At 52.9% G+C, this 19787-nt stretch overlaps 11 protein-coding genes across 11 annotated transcripts; 7 read left to right on the forward strand and 4 right to left on the reverse strand.

The window, feature by feature from the left end:
* Window positions 1–43: 43 nt before the first annotated feature.
* Window positions 44–888, reverse strand: BDP55DRAFT_698512 (Alpha/Beta hydrolase protein; the record flags this gene model as incomplete). The annotated part of the gene is made up of 3 exons (XM_060577784.1): window positions 44–232; window positions 294–382; window positions 438–888. 3 exons carry the CDS (start codon window positions 886–888, stop codon window positions 44–46), a joined length of 729 nt encoding a protein of 242 aa, XP_060422942.1.
* Window positions 889–2052: 1164 nt separating this feature from the next.
* Window positions 2053–2526, forward strand: BDP55DRAFT_734292 (uncharacterized protein; the record flags this gene model as incomplete). Its single annotated transcript, XM_060580194.1, has 2 exons — window positions 2053–2099; window positions 2157–2526. 2 exons carry the CDS (start codon window positions 2053–2055, stop codon window positions 2524–2526), a joined length of 417 nt encoding a protein of 138 aa, XP_060422943.1.
* A 1155-nt stretch (window positions 2527–3681) lies between these two features.
* BDP55DRAFT_638047 (GPR1/FUN34/YaaH-class plasma membrane protein) lies at window positions 3682–4892 on the reverse strand (the record flags this gene model as incomplete). Its single annotated transcript, XM_060573059.1, has 5 exons — window positions 3682–3831; window positions 3889–4073; window positions 4143–4369; window positions 4432–4521; window positions 4588–4892. 5 exons carry the CDS (start codon window positions 4890–4892, stop codon window positions 3682–3684), a joined length of 957 nt encoding a protein of 318 aa, XP_060422944.1.
* Window positions 4893–5451: 559 nt separating this feature from the next.
* Window positions 5452–5790, reverse strand: BDP55DRAFT_638048 (uncharacterized protein; the record flags this gene model as incomplete). The annotated part of the gene is made up of 1 exon (XM_060573060.1): window positions 5452–5790. One exon carries the CDS (start codon window positions 5788–5790, stop codon window positions 5452–5454), a length of 339 nt encoding a protein of 112 aa, XP_060422945.1.
* A 1973-nt stretch (window positions 5791–7763) lies between these two features.
* On the reverse strand, window positions 7764–8461 carry BDP55DRAFT_565630 (CoA binding domain-containing protein; the record flags this gene model as incomplete). The annotated part of the gene is made up of 2 exons (XM_060570438.1): window positions 7764–8137; window positions 8368–8461. 2 exons carry the CDS (start codon window positions 8459–8461, stop codon window positions 7764–7766), a joined length of 468 nt encoding a protein of 155 aa, XP_060422946.1.
* A 616-nt stretch (window positions 8462–9077) lies between these two features.
* Window positions 9078–10532, forward strand: BDP55DRAFT_683293 (uncharacterized protein). The gene has a single exon (XM_060576327.1). The coding sequence runs from the start codon at window positions 9371–9373 to the stop codon at window positions 10106–10108; it is 738 nt and encodes a 245-aa protein (XP_060422947.1). The 5' UTR covers window positions 9078–9370; the 3' UTR covers window positions 10109–10532.
* Window positions 9167–9343, forward strand: BDP55DRAFT_526648 (uncharacterized protein; the record flags this gene model as incomplete). The annotated part of the gene is made up of 1 exon (XM_060567814.1): window positions 9167–9343. A coding segment is annotated over one exon (177 nt), but the record flags the coding sequence as incomplete, so codon positions are not given.
* Window positions 10533–11060: 528 nt separating the features above from the next.
* BDP55DRAFT_401978 (uncharacterized protein) lies at window positions 11061–12630 on the forward strand. Its single transcript, XM_060567305.1, has 4 exons — window positions 11061–11114; window positions 11750–11903; window positions 12001–12234; window positions 12310–12630. Exons 1-4 carry the CDS (start codon window positions 11112–11114, stop codon window positions 12336–12338), a joined length of 420 nt encoding a protein of 139 aa, XP_060422949.1. The 5' UTR covers window positions 11061–11111; the 3' UTR covers window positions 12339–12630.
* A 1190-nt stretch (window positions 12631–13820) lies between these two features.
* BDP55DRAFT_565728 (peptidase family M3) lies at window positions 13821–15974 on the forward strand (the record flags this gene model as incomplete). The annotated part of the gene is made up of 2 exons (XM_060570447.1): window positions 13821–15655; window positions 15704–15974. 2 exons carry the CDS (start codon window positions 13821–13823, stop codon window positions 15972–15974), a joined length of 2106 nt encoding a protein of 701 aa, XP_060422950.1.
* Window positions 15975–16748: 774 nt separating this feature from the next.
* On the forward strand, window positions 16749–17545 carry BDP55DRAFT_734298 (uncharacterized protein; the record flags this gene model as incomplete). The annotated part of the gene is made up of 3 exons (XM_060580195.1): window positions 16749–16774; window positions 16848–17085; window positions 17150–17545. The coding sequence occupies 3 exons, from the start codon at window positions 16749–16751 to the stop codon at window positions 17543–17545; spliced, it is 660 nt and encodes a 219-aa protein (XP_060422951.1).
* A 1053-nt stretch (window positions 17546–18598) lies between these two features.
* On the forward strand, window positions 18599–19527 carry BDP55DRAFT_638054 (uncharacterized protein; the record flags this gene model as incomplete). The annotated part of the gene is made up of 3 exons (XM_060573061.1): window positions 18599–18630; window positions 18694–19115; window positions 19148–19527. 3 exons carry the CDS (start codon window positions 18599–18601, stop codon window positions 19525–19527), a joined length of 834 nt encoding a protein of 277 aa, XP_060422952.1.
* Between the last annotated feature and the right edge of the window lie 260 nt (window positions 19528–19787).

Below are 19787 nucleotides of genomic sequence, written 5' to 3' on the forward strand. Positions count from 1 at the left end.
CGCGCACCAAGCGAGGGGATTTCAGCAACGTCTTGGGTGCTCTTCAGCATGCCTGGAGTTTAGACTCCAGCCAAGCAACTGCCTGGGTATCATAATCCGAAGAATATGCCATGTGAGCGGTGAGGTTACCGCCGCTAGCATCGCATACTCCGTCGTGGTAGTTGCAGTAGTCGTGGACTCTGTCGGCGTAGATGTTGAAGGAAGCAAGTTGTCCAGCAGTCCGAGGGTATTTCTGTTCAAAGAGTCAGTCACAAATAGGCTTCAGGTGCCGGCCTGGCAAGGTTGAAACTTACGCCGGTGGCACCGAACGCAGAAGCGTCGCCAACATTGTAAGTCTGGTTCGGCATGTGTCGAGGGTTGCCGTACAGCAGGATCGCCGCAACTAGACAGCCACGTCAGCAAATTACTCCCAGAGCACATTTTGCAGTGAAACTTACTGTGATTACCAACAGTGTGAGCATCAAACTGAGGCTTAGTGTAGTTGCCCAGGATGTTGCCATCGCCACCGCCAGCCAAGATGTCTCCAAGAACCATGGCGCCCTGGGAGTATCCCATCAGGACGATCTTGGACTCGGGGCAAGCCTCTGCGTAGGAGATGATCTGCTTGGCGCCATCACGAACTCCAACAAAGTAACTGTCACTTCCAGACTCGTCCGTGGCCGGGTAGACAATATCCTCATAGTTGCTGTTGGGTAAAGCGTCCATGAGCGGATCGATGACCGTGATCAAGCTTCCGGGGTAAGACAGAGTCGTTCCACGGGCCTCGAAGTAGTGGATGTCAGCGCAAGTGGTGTTGAGGGTCTGACGGCGGGCAATAGGGCCATTGCTACCTTGCACGAGAGCAGGCAAAGTGCAAGCAATGGCGGCGGCCTTGGCGAGGAGAGACATGGCTGAGAACTTGATCAAGAATGAATGTCGTCGGTGGTGAGCTATCGATTCATGATTCCTTGGCGACAAAGATGACTTATATACATGGTAATTTACTGGGTTCTCTTGACTTTCCGGCAAGTCGGCCATGTGTACACGTCGACACTTTCATGGTTCCCGGCGATGCCACGCACTCCCCCCGCCGTTCTAGATTAACGGAGTTTGCTTCTACCGCTCGTAGATCTGTGGGGCAGATCCGATCACAGGAACATCATGTCACGCACGGACGTTTATTTAAATCGGCTCTGGAGATCAAGACCTCTCGGCCGAGGATCGAGTGCGGCGTCATTGCGTTCCGTGATCATCTGGGAAGGAAGTCGGCATTTGTGGATACTAATACCAGCCCAGAATGCTTGATGATTGGAGACAGAAGGATTATGCGGGCCGGTCCGTTGCATCTGTTTTAAGGTATTCCAAGAGAGGCCGCAAAGCTAATTGAGAACTGTTTGGAGCATACTTTGAGACGAAGACATACCCTCGAATGATGTCTTTCAACTCATAGTTATCAGCCAAGCGCGGCCTACCTATAGGTTCTACCTTTAGTGATTTGCTCCAAGTAAAACTACGAGCAATGTCCTGGCAAGCAAAGAGCTGGGCATTTTTCTTTCGAAGCAAGACAACGCAATACAACGTTGAAACTAAGATCTCTTAAATGAGTCCCTTGAGTCTAACAGACCCTGTCCACAGCCATTGGACTTTGAAAAGACTTCAGGAAGTTGCTAGTATTGTCTACAGGAGTGAGTCGATTTTCCCCCAGGTAACGTACTTGCCTTGCCTGAAAAAGTTATTATTGATTGTATCTTGCAATGGAAACCATCTGGGAAGGACCGACAGAGAGGCTCTCACCCGTGGCCCCGCGGTGTCTTCCAACTAAATAGTCCCTTTTCACAGTTCCATGGAGAAGAAGCCGGATTTGAAGATTTCCGATCGTCCACTTACGCTCACAGTGCCCGCTCTTACTCCTTACTGCCACCCATCAACTTAACCATCAATAATCTTTTGCGCCGCAGATGAATACCTAGGCCAGAAAGCAGGCTTTGGAATCCCACATTCTCATTGCAAAATGCATTAGGGGTCCTTTTCAAACACCGGTCAAAGTCACGCGGTACACCGCGCATCGCAGATATGTTAGGCAAACGGAAACGACTCGACACATTCGAAGACTTGGATGAGTATGTACAACCACACCACCTTCCACTTTATACCATTCTAGCTAACGCATGGCCAAGAGCGATCCAGTCCAGGAACATCAAGTTCATTGTCGGTCCGGAGAAGAAAGAATACACCGTCCATGAATCGCGCTTCACCAGCCTTTCGTCACCCCTTCGCGCCCTTCTGACAGGAGGCTTCCAAGAGTCCAAGGAGGGCAAGGTAATCTGGGGCGATACTAACCCAGTTACTTTCGTCCTACTGGTTCAATACGCCTACAATGGTGACTATTCACTGCCAGCCCCCGACGAAGATGATGAGACGCCTGAAGATGGCGACACCGCTGGAAAATTGCCCCGTTCAATGAAGGGTTATTTCAACGCCGCCAAACACAGAGGCTCGCAACATGGCTTTGTGAATGACAAGTTCTTCCTTGGACAGAGTCCATAGCCCCAACGGAAATGGTGGGAGAACGAGGAGAAGCTGCGCATTCTTAAGACTGCTACCGGCGTTGAGGATTTCGAGAAGGCTTGTCGTCATGTTGACCGCCTGAGGCCAATGTACATGTAACCCGTTCGGCTTTACTTCTCCGCTGATAAGTACACCATCGAATATCTCAAGTGGCTTTGCCTGGCTAGGATTCGACAGTTCCTATCAGAATGTCCCGGAACTTACCAACTGAAGACCGTGCTTTTCGGATTCGTGCCGGTCATCTATTCATGGACAGTCCATGGAGACTCATTACGGAGGCTTGTTACACATTACTTCATCTCCAATATGGATTGGATTGATACCGGTGCAAGGTTCAAAGCACTGCGAAGAAGCACGCCTCTGGACTTGCTTGACGAGATCCCCCGCAGCTGCTGGGCGGACTTGAGTGACGGTGCTGACGAACTGGAAGATAATGGATGGGAAGGCTAGGCTCTAAACCAAACAATGAGGCAGATGAAGATTGCACGAAGCTCAGCTTGGCTGACAATCATTCACGTTGCCCCGAATGTCGTTTTTGCATTCATTCCTGGGCCGTTCTACGGAGGGGTGAAAGTTATAATATATAGCTTGCAGTCTTGCCGACCTTGACGGTCGACCTCTGCCGTCGACCTTGACGGCCCGCGCCGCCATGTGAGCGGCAGGGAACCTACCCACCCGTATTGCATCGTGTCTTTTGGATTGAAATCACTATATTGAGTTGAGCGCGTGTATGGGGCACACTGCGCGTATTGTATAGTTGTATTGTGTACCGTCTTGTGTGATTTCCCTTGAAAGCTGATCCCGCTGAGGTTGATCTTTTGCGCCTGTAAAGCTGGAAAAAAAACCACCACATAGCTTGCAGTCTTTCCTTTTCGAATTATACCCAGGACGCTATAACAAAGTGACGAAGCGGGTTTTCAACATGGATAGATTAAGTGACATGCAGTCATTGACACAGCTGTTTGATGTGTGAACAGTGTACGTGTTTTGACCCGTAAGATTAGAATATGAATTTCACTCTCCACCATGCACAGATATATGATGATACAAGTCATCGACAAGATCGAATTTGCCCTCCTGCTCTAGTAAAGATAGATCCTGAAACGAGCCTTGCCACCGTTTGAGAAAGACCCTTTAGACCTGGCTCTTTTCGCTCTTGCCCCGAATCACTCTGCTGAGATCTCCAACAGGAAGCTCCAAGGGGAAGTCGAGCGAAGCCAAGAGGATGGCGAAAATGAGCCACCAACCAGCAGCACAAGTTACGAAGGCGCAAGCACCGGCAGCCTACAAAGATGGTATCAGTACTTACTTTCTCGCATATCACACGCGCTTAAGACTGACCTGGAGCAATTTTGCGGCGTAAGCAGCATTACTAGTGTAATCCATGGCAAGGAACCAATACGCGGCCGTAATTAACCCGAAAGCAGCAACGAGCGTCAAAAAGATTACGAAGAAAACGATGTTCGTGCGGAGCGAGCAAATCAGGAATACGACGCAGATCATGCCCATCGCGAGGGTGATGAAACCTGTTCAAATAACCTCTGTCAGTTCAAGTCCATTGTGGTATGAGGAAAGGGTAATGATCAAGTACTGACCGAAACTAGCGTTAAACCCCTGCGTAGTCAATCCCTCAGCCCCAGACGTCGCGTTCGCAGGAGCGTACGATGAGAAGGCCGCAAAGGAGGGATTCAGTGTCGCGCCAAAGGTGAACCAGAAGGAGGAGAAGGTTAGGAAGACGACTGAGGGGAAGGTGTTGCCGAGGACCCATTCGAGGAGACCGCCAACGAACATGAGGAGACCGCCGAAGAAGAAGTATGAGCCGCTGTGAAAAAGAATACATGTGAGTTCAAGAACCGTGAGGTGGGGTGTTGGAGGATGACTTACATGCCTGCCGCACCGCTTCCGCCTGCTCCTCTCCAACCCATCAAGTCGCAGGCCAGAGGCGTCAGTGAGATGAGAAATCCGACAATGGCGCTGTGTAAGTGTTAGTCAATGCCAATACACTGATGATCATCCATCAAAGGTGCGAGAGTCTCTTACATTGGAGTTGGGTTACCAAAGGTCCTGCGTAGGTCCCCCTTGACGTTGTTCTGCGGAGACAGATACAATTTCTCAAACAACTCAGGTGACATGGAGATTGACCCCGCCGTCTTCATCCTCCTGAGAGCGTCATCGCGGCTCATCTGGGGCGCCACGTACTCGTCCTCTGGGTACTCGTTGTAGCCGCCGCCATTGGGTACACGACGATGGTGGCTATCGATGCGTTGGTGCTGGTCTGAGGGACGGCGATGCTCGTTGTGGTGGGAGTGGGAGCGGACTTCGTGAATGTCTTCCTTGTTATCCATTGCGAAGGTGGTATTTCTGGCGTTTCGTAGGGGGGGGTGATTAAGTGAGATATCAAAGGAATTGACCGACCGATGAGCTCGAGGAGAGGGATAATGATACAAATGGTACACTATGTTCTTTGGATGAACGGAGGAAATAAGAGATGACAGGAATGACAACCAAGATTGAACGCAAGCATCCGAGAGGAGGACTGGGCCATTAGATGTATAAAGGTCCAGGCCGGCCGTAACGGGTCTAGTCCTCCACACCCATCTCTTTCAGTATTTCTCGCGTTGCGGCGTTCTCTCTCGTTCTCTCTCACACACCCTAAAGAGCGTTTCCAAGACGTAAAAAAGAAAAGACTGGGGGGTTTAGCAAACGACCAGGGCCGTCTTGGCAGTTGGGAGCCCTGCTGGCACTGGGCCAGGACGGTTGAGACGGATAGGATAGTCTTTTCCCACGATCACCACTTCACACGCCCCCACCTCCTCCCCAAAACCCCGGTCACCCACACGTCAAACGGAATACCGGGGTTTATGAGGACCACGACTGGGTTATCTGGTGGTAGGTCTTCCTGAACTAGAACGACCAACGACACAAACGCATCCGTGGACTCTGAGGAGGAGAAGTGGGCGAGAACGCAATAGGGTAGGAGGCTCCTCCACGAGTCCACATCGACCGAACCCACTTTGGGGCTAGGACCACCGGCAGACGGATACCCCAGGATTCGGGACAAGGGATGGGTTGCTTCAATCTGGAGGGTGGCATGATGCAGGATCTACGAGGATGATTCGTTGGAACTGCTGCCGCAAGAGCATGGTTCAAACGAGTTACGAGTAACCATCCGGTGACACTGAGAGGTAATCCGTTGGAAAGATTATCGGATTGGAGGGCAGCACGTTTGGGGTTTTGGGACATGGTTTGGTTGAAGCTGGGAGCGAAAGGCAAGGAACTTGGGATATGTGAGAGAAGGGTGCTTGCTTGCCTTACTTTGGAGCGTTGCGTCCTGTCTTGGACCAACAACGTCTCTCCTGTCTCTCTCTCTCTCTCTTTCCCAGCTGAGGGTGTGAAGCACGCGGTCTGGGAAAAGTCAACCCGTCAATGTCTCAGTTGAACACATTTGGGGCTGAGGGGAAGAGGAAACGGCGAGACCTGCCACGCCTGCCACGCCTGCCTGAGCTCATGTCACAATCACACTGGTGAGTCGTCAAGGGTTCGCGCGGATGCAGAATTGTGCGTTTGAGGCGTCACTGTTGGACTCTTCTGGGCGCGTTTGTCTGAGGCTCTGACCGAGTCAATAACCTGCCATGCCCCAGTTGAGACTTACTCGAACAATCTCGCGTGGAGGTAAGGGAGAGAAACCAGCGGCGCTTCCTGGGGAAATGGCTGAGTTGGTTCGTTCAATGGAGGACCTGGGCAAAGCTGGGGTAAGGATGCGGAACCGCACAAACGAACCAACGAATCAACGAGCAGACGAATGAACGACATGGAGGAACGGAAGTTTTCTGACTCTGGTATGCAGAATAGCGTGGATTGGAGGACGACAGGGGAAAAGGACTACCCGGCATTGAGCGGCACATGGATGTAGTCTGGGAATAAGAAAGATTGACGTGAGGTCCTTGGCTTGACGGGAGCGAACACAACATTTTATTTGACCGGTCTTGCAGTAGCGCCAGCAATTACGTCCGTCCTCCATCGCTTGCTGTCCCTCCCACGGTCCACCATTATCCATGATCTATCCGTGATCTACCACGTCGAGACTGGAGACTCTAGAGTGTAAGTCCGTTTAGTATTCCGAAAAGGGGAAGCTGGGTTTGGTTGGTTTGAGTTTTGGGAGAAACCTTGCGGAGGAGGGGGGAAAGGGAAGCTTCAGCTCGTGTGGGGCACGCTTGGGACTGCCCCCGGGCTAGAGGTATTGCGGGGAAAGCTCTACACCTCACCACACTTTGTCGCTTTCTGACTAGGGGGTGTGACGGGTCAAGGGGATGAGGAGCGTCGGGGTAGCGGATGAGGCGTGTGCGTTCCATCATTGCATGTTCAGAAGTATTGCCTACTCCATGAACTTGCGGCACGACGGAAAAGGGCAGCGAGGATGAACAAGGGGAACCGTGAAGTTTAGTTGGGATTCAGAATGAGATGGGATGCTGAACCTGAAAGACGGGCGATGTGGTCTGAGAAAGACTATTCAACACTCCGAGACTTGACAGTGGGATGGTTGGTGCTCATGCAACCCAGCCACCCAATGGACTTGGCATGTAGGCTTGGAATTCAGAGTGTACATGTCATGATGGAATCACTTGAGGCTCAATTGGGAGGCGCCGCCGGGAGGAAAAAAGGATGGGAGGGCGAAGCGGCAGATGCGGCCCACAGCAACAGACGCTCCCGTTACCCCAGATTTGGCAGCATAGCCCTTGACTCGATCACGAGTGATGAAGTGACACCCAAGATCCCAAGAGCGATCGTCCTGTCGACGCATCAGAAAGGTTGGAGATTTGAATTTCGATAGAGGGGGAAGGGGGGTGGTGTGACCTGGTATAAATGCCGGCCCAAAAACGCTGCGAATGCGCCCGTCACAACTTTAAAGACAGCACCAGGACGGAGCTATCTCGGCACGGGATCGCCAACGCGGCATCTCTCACGATGGGGAATCCATGGAGGACGAACGAAGGGTTCGCTGGGGCTCAGAGTCTAGTTCATGGATCAACAGAACCCAAGCGTAGTCTGCTTCTATAGTCTCGCATTGGGGTTGCTGGTGACCCTTTATGGAGGAAACTAGTATTCATTCATCTCGTAACAGCATCTCATCTCATGAACCCCTCGTTCAGCAGGACTTCACTTCCATACTCTAGAACGGTCCACGGTTCATATCACGAGTCTGATATCTTGACCCATCAAAGCTTCCCCGCAGCCTTCATAGCCCTCTCCCCATCGACAAGGACACACCACCCCTCCCCGCCGCGAGTCCCGCCCCCGAACCCGGCAACAACGGCCTCGAAGCCGCCCTCGCCGCGCGCGTACTCGAGCACTGCGTCGTCAAAGGTGCCCGGCTGCAGCCAGACGGCGGGCACGCCCAGCTCTTTCGCCTCCTGCAGGACCTTGAGGGTCGCGGGCGGCGGGGTGATGATGGAGACGGCGGTGTCTTTGGGGTGAGGCAGGGCGGCGAGGTTGGGGAGGGCCGGGTGGTCTTTTCCGAGGGCGTTGACGGTGCTTGCGGTCGGGTTGATGGGGGTTGCTGGGATGGAGTGGGATAGGTACCAGGCGAAGACTGCGTGGGGATGTTAGTGAGGAGAGATTTGAGTGAGGATTGAGGGGATGTTGTGAGTGGAAGTGAAGTGAGATTGCACAAGTGAGATGGTGTGAGAGTGAGAGTGAGAGTGAGAGTGAGAGTGAGTGAGAGTGAGTGAGTGAATGAGTGAGTGACAGCTCCTCGAGCTTAGACCAAGCGTGAACCTCCAGCAAGTGTCGAACGGAAATAAGCCTCAGGGAACAACGCACTCTTATTGCCAAACTTGGCAGGGTTCGAGCTGGCGCCCACCACCGCAATGAACTTTTGCGAAAAGAAAAGACGGGCCGTGGCTTCGGTCGACATGTCGGGCACTAGTTTCGGGATGGACCAAGGTGTGGAAAGTGTATTCGAGGCACAGGGACGGGAGTTGTTGAAGAGCGAGGAGGACGGAGATGGAGGGGTTCCTCGGGCGGGCGACTCGGACCTTGAAATGGAGTTTCGAGGGGCCAGGCTGAGAGCTCCGACCCCCGAGCACGTCAGTGGGCCCTTTGGGGGGGCGGCCGAGGCGTGCGGGCCACGGCTGATGACGCGACCTGCCACTGTAAGTCTGCCATGCATACCACGGAGCCGCGGCTACTACCTGCCTTATTCTAGAAACTAAGTCAGGCTTGGGTTTCGATATGTGAGATTGAGTCTGTGAGACCTTCGAATGCCCTCGTGGCAATCTATTATAGCAGGTTTTCTTTGACGGTCTTGTTCCGGATAGCCGTGGTCCCTGAATCGTCGGAAGGATCCCGCCCGAGAGAAGCATGGGAATAAAATGGAGGATGGCCGCCTCCTTTTCGGTCAAAGAGACGGTTGCGAGTATCCGCATTACACATCATTGAGTCTTCATTGGACCATCAACCAACCCACGAAAATCGCCAGGGCTAGCAACTACAACCTTGCAGCTTCACTGTCATAACCTACCTTCCTTACACGGCTAATGATGTCTGTTTTTGCGTACGTGGACGACCTCATCTTGGCAGCAGAATTCCAAATGCCATCAGTCTCAAGCTGACATGTAATTACAGACGTTCAACCTTTTCGGCCGCAGGCTATGCGGCCTTTCGCCCATCCTACCCTGCATCACTCTTCAGGACGGTGCTGGCGTATCACAACACCCAGTCGACGAGCGGCACGGCGCTGGACCTGGGTTGTGGCCACGGCCTCATCTCGCGAGAGCTCAGCCCGAGCTTCGCTCGCGTCATCGCCATTGACCCTAGTGCGGGTATGGTGAAGCAGGCAGCAGATTCAACCTCGGACCCGAAAATCACATTTCGCCAAGCCAGCTCTGAGGATCTATCTTTTGTGGTAGACGCCTCGGTAGACCTCGTGGTCGCGGGCCAGGCGGCGCACTGGTTCAACTACGACAAGGTATGGCCTGAGCTGGCGCGAGTGGTCAAGAGCGGCGGAACGTTGGCGTTTTGGGGATATAAAGACAACATCCTCGTCGGGTTCCCAGCGGTTAACGATATCTTTATGCACTTTTGTTACGGCGAAGGGGAGTCGTCGCCCGGCAGCGGAGTGGAGACGATGGGGCCGTACTGGGAGAAGCCCGGGCGGCAGATCCTGCGGGATAACCTGGCGGCGGTTGTGCCTCCCGAGTCGGAGTGGGAGAAGGTGAAGCGCATCGTATACGACCCGGATAGGAAGACTTCCCAGGCGGATGCAAATACCGAGGCGATGGATCCTGAAGATCCGCGGGCGGCGTGGCAGCAGCGGAAGACGATGAAGCTGGGCGAGTTTGAGGGGTATGTGCACACTTTCAGCGCGTACCGCGGGTGGAGAGACGCGCATCCGGAGGTGAAGAGCCGAGCGGAGGGCGGGGCGGAAGGGGACATTGCGGATCTGTTGTTCGATCGGTTGCTGGAGGCGGTGCCAGAGTGGATGGCTGCGGGAGACAAGTGGCGGGATATCGAGGTTGAGGCTGTGTGGGGAACGACCATCATCCTGGCCAAGAGGAAGTAAAACTAAGGCTTCGGACTCTGTCTGTACGTACGAGTAGAGATGATGTGACGGGATCGAGAGAGGCCATGGAGAAGGGATCCGTTTGTGCCGAAAGTGAAGTGAGATGACTCGCAGGTCGAGCCCGATATGGCAGTCTGAAGAGTCGGGACGAACCGCAACGTGCAAGTTTGGGGCGATTGAGAGTTTAGGCGGTCTTGGTAACCGTGGTTAGGCACAATTCGAATTTAGTGCAAAGACATGGCTCGTACCTAAATGTGTTAGTAGATCATGTCGACTCACCGCAATGAAAGACGTCGATAGCGTTTGTGCAAGTCTCCAGCCATGACAGAATATTGGAAGATGGAGTCGTGGACCATTGGGCAGGTGGACATTGGGACTGAGCAAAAAAGGAAAGGGGGGCAGCAACTCATCCGAGAGCCGTGATTGGCTCTGGCTACCCGGCAAGATTAGGAAAGAGGAGCCCTCGGCGGTGGTTGCCCCGTCAGGTTTCAGGAGTTTTGGCCTGGTGCGGCAGAAACGCACTGTGTTTGTATGAGGAAGGCATCACCCATCTGTACAGTCAGTCGTACCTGCCGTAGACCGCCTCCAGGGGCCCTCGATAGTTTTGGGTGCCGGTGCACACCGCTGCTGCCACCGCCAGCCCAAAACGCATGAATAACGGAGACTGGGAATGCCCATGGCCCATGACACTTGAATACAAGACCAATTGGGTGTGTGTGCACTCGATGCATTGGATAAAAATAATACTGAGCCTGAGGGTACATAACAGATAGCGGAAGGTGGTGACCGACTGACAGACTGGGGGAAGGAAACGAAGAAAAGGGAAAGTGCAAGCATAAAGTGTTTCGACTGGCAGACAACAACCTCCAGGAAACATCATCACGTCTCTTCTCTGTCTTTTTTTCGTCCTTTCTGATATCCCAAGGCAAATAACTTTTCTTTACCTGTTGTTTACTTTCTCTCCCCCACGTACATACCACATACCACATCACACAGACCAAAAATGGTGAGTCTCTATCCCTCCAATCCGGGCCCCCTCCCCCTCTGTTGCTTTTTTTTTTGTTGTGTTTTCCCCCCGCGGACGGCGGCACCCCTCCCACCATCGGCCGGAATGTAAACAAAGGAAATCGATCCAGCCATTCAGCGGCTTCCATACCCCCCTTTCGAGTCCTTCGACCCCTTTGATGGCCGACGAAAAACAGGCTTAGCGCCAGCTTGGTTCAGCGACGAACCTTGCAGCAAAGGGCGACACACAACGGCGCAGTACTACCAGCACCCGACGCCGGCAGCAGCAGTACCACCACCACCACCAGCGCAGCAGCAGCGCCATTCACCAGCCAACAGTAGCAACCCAAACAACGGATCGGACACCAACTGCCAGCGCAGCTAGCCAAGGACAGAAGATCAGCGCCAATTTTCCCGCGCGAACCATTGGGCCATTCAACTTGCGGCTGCATCACGACATTCCTCATCCTACAACCATTCCTCTTCCCCGTTTTCCCACCTTACATCCCAAACTTGATAATTCCACAACCGCCCCGCGAAACGTCGCTTCCTCTCTACCGCATATCGCGACCTTATTTGCGCAAAACACAACCTCACAAACATATCACAATGTCTTCTAACCAGTACGACGCTCAGGCTTCTACCAACTACAAGGAGGCCTTCTCCCTGTTCGATAAGCGCGGCAATGGCCGTGTCGCCATCGACAGCTTGGGCGACCTTCTCCGCGCCTGCGGCCAGAACCCTACCCTGACCGAGATCCGCGACCTCGAGAAGAACGTCGGCGGCGACTGTGAGTTTTGTCTCTTGCATCCACCGCGCATCGAAAACAGATGTATGCCAACGGCAGAGAGACACACGATACTGACCAGCGATGTTTGCGCGCGCAGTCGACTTCGAGACCTTCCAGCGCATCCTCAACCGCCCCGGCGGCTTCCGCGACCCAGGTGAACCCGAGGAGTACTGCCGCGGTTTCCAGGTCTTTGACAAGGACATGACGGGCTTCATCGGCGTCGGTCAGCTCAAGTACATCCTGACCAACCTCGGCGAGAAGATGTCCGACGACGAGGTCGATGAGCTGCTCAAGGCTGTCGACACCAGCTCTGGCCAGGTCAACTACACCGGTAAGTCATTATCTTTCAGCATACTGAAAACGTATCAAGGCATGCAGGCCGTGTTTACTGACGCCTGCGCGACAGAGCTTGTCCGAACCATTCTCGCCAACTAGATTCATCCAGCGAGCGAGCGTTGTACGAACAGATCAGAGGAACGAGCCGGAGGCAGTTTACGAACAGAGAAGAAAGAGACACTTGCATGGCTGGCACGATGGGAAATGGCGTTTGCTTTTGCGTTGCGATTGCGTTGTTCGCTATTGTAGGGAATTTGGGTATTCTGGAGTTCACACCCGCCTCCTCAAAGGCGTTGCTCCGGACCACATGACACATGTACGGGACTGAATAGAACCGATACCAAAAGAAATAAATACCATGATACATCATCCAGCTTGCAAAGCCGCCATAGGGTGGACGTCACTGAAGTGGTTAGGGGTTGTGCCTGCTTTGAAGCGCATGATGGGACGAGATGGAAATGCATCGACAATCACTGCACCATGTCCATGATAACGGAAGACTCCATATGAAGGACTAATCTTTGCAACTCTAAGGCTTCCCTGCGGCCTCCGTGATCCGGCCATGTTGATCCATCAGCCTCAGCCATGATGTCGCACCAGGCCTTGGCCCGTCTGCCCGGCAACAAAGGACCCCGCACAATCCGGTGGTACGGCCGACTTATGTAAGCTCGCTTCCCTCAGGCGATGTGGCCTGCATCTTGGACCGGCAGGATTGCGGTGCCGAATGTTACCAGTTCATCGAGATACTTCAACTCAATCGTCCTAAGAAAATAAAAAATAAAAAAATGAAAAGTGTCAAAAATGTTACATCCTTCGATATTGGACTTGCTGAGGAGTTTTTCTACATGATCACATCTTTCTGACAACATACAGATAGACTTGCCAGAACGGATGCAACAGCGTAGGCGCAGAGCATGGCCCCTGGTGATATGTACACCCATCATTGAGACCCCGCCTGCTTCAGCGTGGGGCGTCCCAGCCCGGAACGTCGTAGCGCCGGGAGCTCGAGTGAAGCTCCCCTGGCAGGCCGCGACTGCCCGCCAAGGAAACCTCCAACTGGAAGGTGAGAGAGAAGGGGACCCCGTTGCATTCCGTACTCGTCAGATTTAACGTAAACCTTCATCCACTTACACACACACGAATTGTCCCGCAAACCAGAAGCTTGCTGCAAGTCACCGTTCTCAGTCCCCTCTTTGCCTAGCTACATGTACCATCGCGCTTAACCTCGCCTGTCACCTACCAATTTACGGCATCGACACCTCCACCTGCATCCATCCGCGTCTGCCCCGTGTCCAAGACCTGGTCCTGCAGCTACTCCCCCTCCCCCTCCCCCGCCTCGACGCACCCAACTCACCGACTGATCGAACCGTGTTTCGTCCAGTAGCCGTGGCGTCCTCCAAGCGTCCCCTCCTCTCCCTTACCTTCTTCCTCATATTCCTCATCACGGCTCTCATCCTGGCGGCCCCAAGAGCAGTTCCGAGAATTTCTTCTCTCTTTGCACAGCTGCGCTTCAAACCAGTCCAGCTACCCCTCGTCGCCACTCCATCTCTATCGACATACCGACCCTTGGTGACCGCCGCCATGACCGTCCCCGACAAGTACAAGTCGCCGCCCCAGGCGCCCCCCGTCTTCACCGGCACCAAGGAGTCCATCGTTGGCGACTCCAAGAAAATCTGCGACCAGACCCGCGCGCTTCTCGACAAGCTCGTTGCTGACTACCCCGCCGACAAGGTCACTTTCGAGAATGTCATGAAGCCCATCGCCAAAGACGAGAACGATAGCGGACTGTCGACCCGCATTCTCGGCTTCTACCAATATGTCTCGAGCGACGCCGCCCTGCGCGAGGCTTCGACCCAAGCCGATACCATCATGGACGAGTTCTCGATCGAGGTGAACATGAGGGAGGATGTCTACAAGCTCATTGAGGCTCTCCATCAGCGCAAAGATGCCGAGGGTCTGGACCCCGAAAGCTTGAGGTTGCTGGAGAAGGACTACAAGAACTACATCAAGATGGGTCTGGGTCTGCCTGCTGGGCCACAGCGTGACCGCTTCAAGGAGATCAAGAAGCGTCTCAGTCAGATCCAGATCGAGTTCACAAAGAACCTGAACGAGGAGAACGGTGGCATTTGGTTCACAAAGGAGGAGCTTGATGGTGTTTCAGAGGACGTCCTTGACGGTCTTGAGAAGGGCACCGGCGAGAACGAGGGCAAGCTCAAGCTCTCCTTCAAGTACCCCGACCTCTTTCCGACTCTCAAGTTCGCCAAGAACCCCGAGACGAGACGCAAGGTCTTCATTCAGAACGAGAACAAGTGCAACCAGAACGTTCCCCTCTTCCAGGAGGCCATCATTCTCCGTGATGAGGCCGCCCGCATGCTGGGCTACCCCAACCACGCTGCCCTGCGCATCGAGGACAAGATGGCCAAGACCACCAAGACCGTCAACGACTTCTTGGGCGATCTTCGCTCTCGCCTGACCGCCGGTGGTGCCAAGGAAGTCGAGCACCTCCAGGAGCTCAAGAAGGCTGACACCGACGCCCGCGGCGTTGAGAACGATGGCAACTATTACCTGTGGGACCACAAGTTCTACGACCGTTTGATGATTGAGAAGGAGTACAGCATCGACGAGAACAAGATCGCCGAGTACTTCCCCATTACGTCGACGATTGCTGGTATGCTCAAGATCTTTGAGGAGCTCCTTGGCTTCGTCTTTGTTGAGCTCAAGCCCGAGGACCGCAAGGCCCTCAGCCCTACAGGTAAGGGTGAGGATATCGCATGGCACGAGGATGTCATCATTTTCAGTGTATGGGACGATGCTTCCGAGGGAGAAGGATTCGTCGGCTACCTATACCTTGACTTGCACCCTCGCCAGGGCAAGTACGGCCACGCTGCCAACTTCAACTTGCAGCCCGGTTACCTGCAAGCCAACGGCTCGCGCAGATACCCTGCCACCGCTCTGGTCTGCAACTTCAGCAAGCCCACGCCCAAGAAGCCCTCGCTTCTCAAGCACGACGAAGTCGTCACCCTCTTCCACGAGCTCGGCCACGGTATCCACGACCTGGCCGGCCGCTGCACATACAGCCGTTTCCACGGCACCAGCACCGTCAGAGACTTCGTTGAGGCCCCATCGCAGATGTTGGAGAACTGGTGCTGGACCCCCAGTGTTATCAAGGCGCTGTCGCAACACTACGAGACTGGCGAGAAGATTCCCGATGACCTTATCGAGAAGCAGATCTCCACCAAGCACGTCAACGCTGCTCTCTTCAACCTGCGTCAGCTTCACTTTGGTACTTTCGACATGACCGTTCACACCCCCGAGAGCCATGAGGCGATCAAGAACCTGGACTTGTCGGCGACCTACAACGAGCTTCGCGGCCAGATTGCTGGTATTAAGGGCCCCGAAGCTCAGGGCGAGAAGAGGTATGAGTCTCCATCCAATCTCAGATCACAGAATGCTAACAGACACAGCACCTGGGGCAACGGACAAGCCTGCTTCGGCCACTTAATTGGCGGCTACGATGCCGGCTACTACGGCTACCTCTCATCCGAGGTCTACTCTACCGACATGTTCTACTCCGTCTTCAAGGCCGACCCCATGAACGGCAAGGAGGGCCGCCGTTACAGACACACCGTCTTGGAGAAGGGTGGCAGCCAGGAGGAGATGTTGACCCTGGAGCAGTTCCTTGGACGCAAGCCTAGCACCGAAGCCTTTTACAAGGAGTTGGGCATCCCTCAGTAAGGGCCCTGATCGCAATGCCACGATAACGAGACGACGCCAGAAATGTATCTAATAGTACCAGATCGCGACTGTGATCAACCCCAGGACGCTCGCCTCCTAAGATAAAATTAAAAAATCACTTTCAAAGGCATTTGACGTTCGGTTCTGTGTAATGAATGTTGTTGAGCCATGTGAGAGGAATGGACGTGTGGTGTCAAGCCTGAGTGCTTCCTGTGAGCCGGATTGACTTGGATACGATGATGTAAAAGATTGCCCATTCACCAACTCGACGTTACTTGATATGGTGATATATGTCTGCTTATGCTGATGGAGAGGCTTGTTGAACTTCGGCATGATGTCTTTTGGAGATGAAGGAGGTGATGGCTCTCAATTGCCTGAGGATTACACTTCTAGAACAAATACTCGCTCCTCCGTCAATTGAGTATTCAGAGAGGGCTGGGCCACGTTGAAGACCGCCTCACCACACACACAGGCGATCAGTCCTTCCCACAAAACCTCACCTTCGGTTGCTCCTTCTGTTCCATACTACTGAAAAACAATTGGCACGGAAAGAAGAAGGGAAGCAAAGTCTACTCATACTTCTTCCGATTTCAGGCCTTTCGGGATTACCTTCTTTTCTTCTACACCTTCTTCGGGCTTCGATCGATCCTACTCTCACGGCCCTTCCCTGTCTCACTAAAACACCGTCTTTTCCCATCTCACACTCTATTTCTCACCCAGTTTGAGCTTCCTCATTACCCGAACAAGCTGGCCATTATGACGAAATGCCTCACGATGGCTAAGAGTAAAACCACTTACGAGTATGCGCACCCAAATTGCCACTTCATTTTCCCTTCTTCGCTCAGTAGTGAGATGTTTGCTAACATGGTACAGGATCACCAAGTCTCGCATCATCAAGTTCATCGTCGGCAAAAACAAGGCCGAACACAATGTCCACCGGGCAGTCATCAGTCGCCTCTCCAAGCCACTTCGAGCCCTCGTTACCAACGGTATGAGGGAGTCTGTGGAGGTCGTTGTTGTCTGGGCTGATGTCGACTCCGATGCTTTTGCTCTATTGATGGAGTTCGCATACAGCAAGGATTTCACTATCACCGATGAGAAGAAGGAGACAGTGCGCAATATCGAAACGGCTCAGTCGCTCCAACATCGCGTAATCTACTACGCATGGCACTCAGAGAGCGGAGAGAAAATACCAGGGGACCTTGATCCGGCTTGGCGTCGCCTCATTCACACAGATCATCTGCGACCTCATGGCCTTCATCTGGCCAAACACATTGCCAAATGACCAATTTCGAGAGCTAATCATTGACTACTTGGGCATTGAGTTCCACAGAGCCTTCAAGTTGCCCTGCATTTTCAAAGTCTTGGAAAAAACTCCCGAGATCTATATAGAGGTTCTCAATCGCTCGCCCGAAGTTCGAGAGGAATTGGCTGAGTGTGATCGCTTCATGGCCATGCATCCAGAATCCAGAAACCGCAAGCCGCTGTATCGCAAACCCAGTTCATCACTCAAAGATTTAGCGTCTGCTCGGCCAGAGAGAGAAAAGAGACAACGCTTGCTGCGGTTCTAGTGAGGGGGCGAATCGAAGGATGATGCATTTGGTCTTGGAAGCCAGGGAAGGTGTCCGGGGACTGATGTCTCTCCAGGCTCTCGTCTCAAGCACAGTCAGGCTCGCCGTCTAACCACTTTCATACTTGGTGTATGTTCCACCAACGAGAGAACCGAAGCGAACACATACAAAGGGACAGGGGACTATAGGATGGGACATATGAGTTTGGGAGCCTGGGAACATGGCGAGTAGGGTTTCAAGAGAAATCCCGCTGGGGCTGTGACGCAAAAGAGATATGGTGCGGCCAGGAGAGACAATTTACTTAGCTAGGTAGCTCGCACAGCATAGGGCAATCTCTACATGTTTGGACTTGAACTCAATCATTCTTAGAAGAAAGAAGAAACTCTCCTTCTATTGACGTCTTATGTCTGGTGATATTGGTTGTCGTTAAAGCATGTCTATCAGTGTCCACTCTGGCCTTTGAGTTATTCAAGTGATCACGCATCTCATGACCGCGATCACAAAGCCATGTTGCCTCACGCTTTAGTCATCAATGTCCAAGTCTGCTTGTATTTTGGGAAGGCCTTGAGAAATCAATACCATTCGATTGCGGGAAGCCGCGGCTTGCCCTTGCGCGAGGTGCCTTATCAGTTTGGTGTCTCTGCTCTTTCGAGAACAATGCGTTGTTCGAAGAACAACGTTTTCTTTGTGAATGGAGCTGCTTGAGCTTCTCGCCAGTCGCAGAGCTCACCAGCCTTAATCCCTTGTCATACCTTGCTAAACAGCATCTCAGCCCGACTTACAACGCTGCACGAAAGAATCATCGAGGCAGACGAGAGACAAAGGATGGATGTGGATTCCTTAGGAACGTACAGGAAGTCTGTGTCAGGAGCTAGTAATCACACTTTCCACTGGGAAGGAACGAGCGGATTGACTCCAGCTCCTTCCTTTTGCTGCGGCAAACGCGAAATCCTGGCCCCTCTCAACTTCTCCTTTTTGCCTCTATGAGGGTTCCACACGCGACCATTCCTGCTTTCACTACTACACCCACACGTCTTCATCAACGCCGCCACGATGTCTCTCAAACAAAAGAGAAGCATCGACGAGTAAGTAATTTCCATCCCTAGAGCAATCACAGATTCAATTGAATATATGGCAACATTTAATAGCATTGTTGACTCCCGGATCGTCACTTTCGTCGTTGGCAGAGGCGATTCGACGCGCGAGTTCCGTGTCCACGAAGGAGTCTTGACTTATCTCTCGGAGCCTCTCAGAGCCTTGCTTACTGGAGGCATGCAAGAATCTCTCGAGGGCAAGATCATCTGGGACGACGTCAAACCAGCCACGTTTCTCCTCCTTTTGGACTACGCATATACCGGCTCCTACCCCATTCCTTATCCCGAGAACAAAGACTATGTGAAAGAAGACACGGAAGAAAACCAAGACGGCGAAAAAAAAACCGAGGTGACCGGCTCACTGCGGACATGGATCAAGGCCTGCTCAGCAGAGGATCACGACCAACCCCACGCAGTATTGAACTTTTGTAAGGAGCACTTCAACGAGAACAGAATCGGGGAAGTCAATTCAACTGGTAAGAGTTTTGCGCCTAGAAGGAGCAACCAGAGGATTCCGATGACGAAGCCAGTTCGAAAAGATTGGTCTCGTTGAAACACCTCATGAAACCTGCAGAACTTTACATTCTTGCCGAGAAGTACATCATCGAGGACCTCAAGAAATCATGCATCGAAGATGTTTGCAGAAAGCTTTACAATGCGATAGCAGATGATGAGTTGATTGCTCATGTGTGTTCCGTTCTTCGCTTCCTCTACACATACACACTGCCTCAAGACGAACTTCGCAAGTTACTACTATACTTCCTCATCGGAGACATGGATTGGGCGATGGGGGATGATGCCCTCAAAAGTCCGATCAAGGAGATCCCAGACTTCGCCGTGGAGCTGCTGCTCGGAATACCTAATTCATACTGGGAAGAACTTGTATGAGGGGCACCGGGCGCTCGGGACCATTTCAGGGGCGGGCCACTTCATTCAAGTGATTTTGTCTGGGGAATATGGAACGTGGCATGCCGGCGGACGCTACATTGGAGGGTGAAGTCACTTCAAAAGGGAAATGAGATTTTTATTGCGGGAAGGGCCCAGGGGAACGCAGCATCTCAGATCTAAACGGTCCATAGCAAAGACACGCACTGCGGCAATCTCTATTTTCGAGGCAGTCCGCATTTCAAAGAATTCCATTAGACTTC

Source organism: Colletotrichum godetiae, assembly GCF_030913485.1.
Source record: "Colletotrichum godetiae strain CBS 193.32 chromosome Unknown BDP55scaffold_77, whole genome shotgun sequence".
In the NCBI taxonomy this organism is placed as follows: Eukaryota; Fungi; Ascomycota; class Sordariomycetes; order Glomerellales; family Glomerellaceae; genus Colletotrichum; species Colletotrichum godetiae.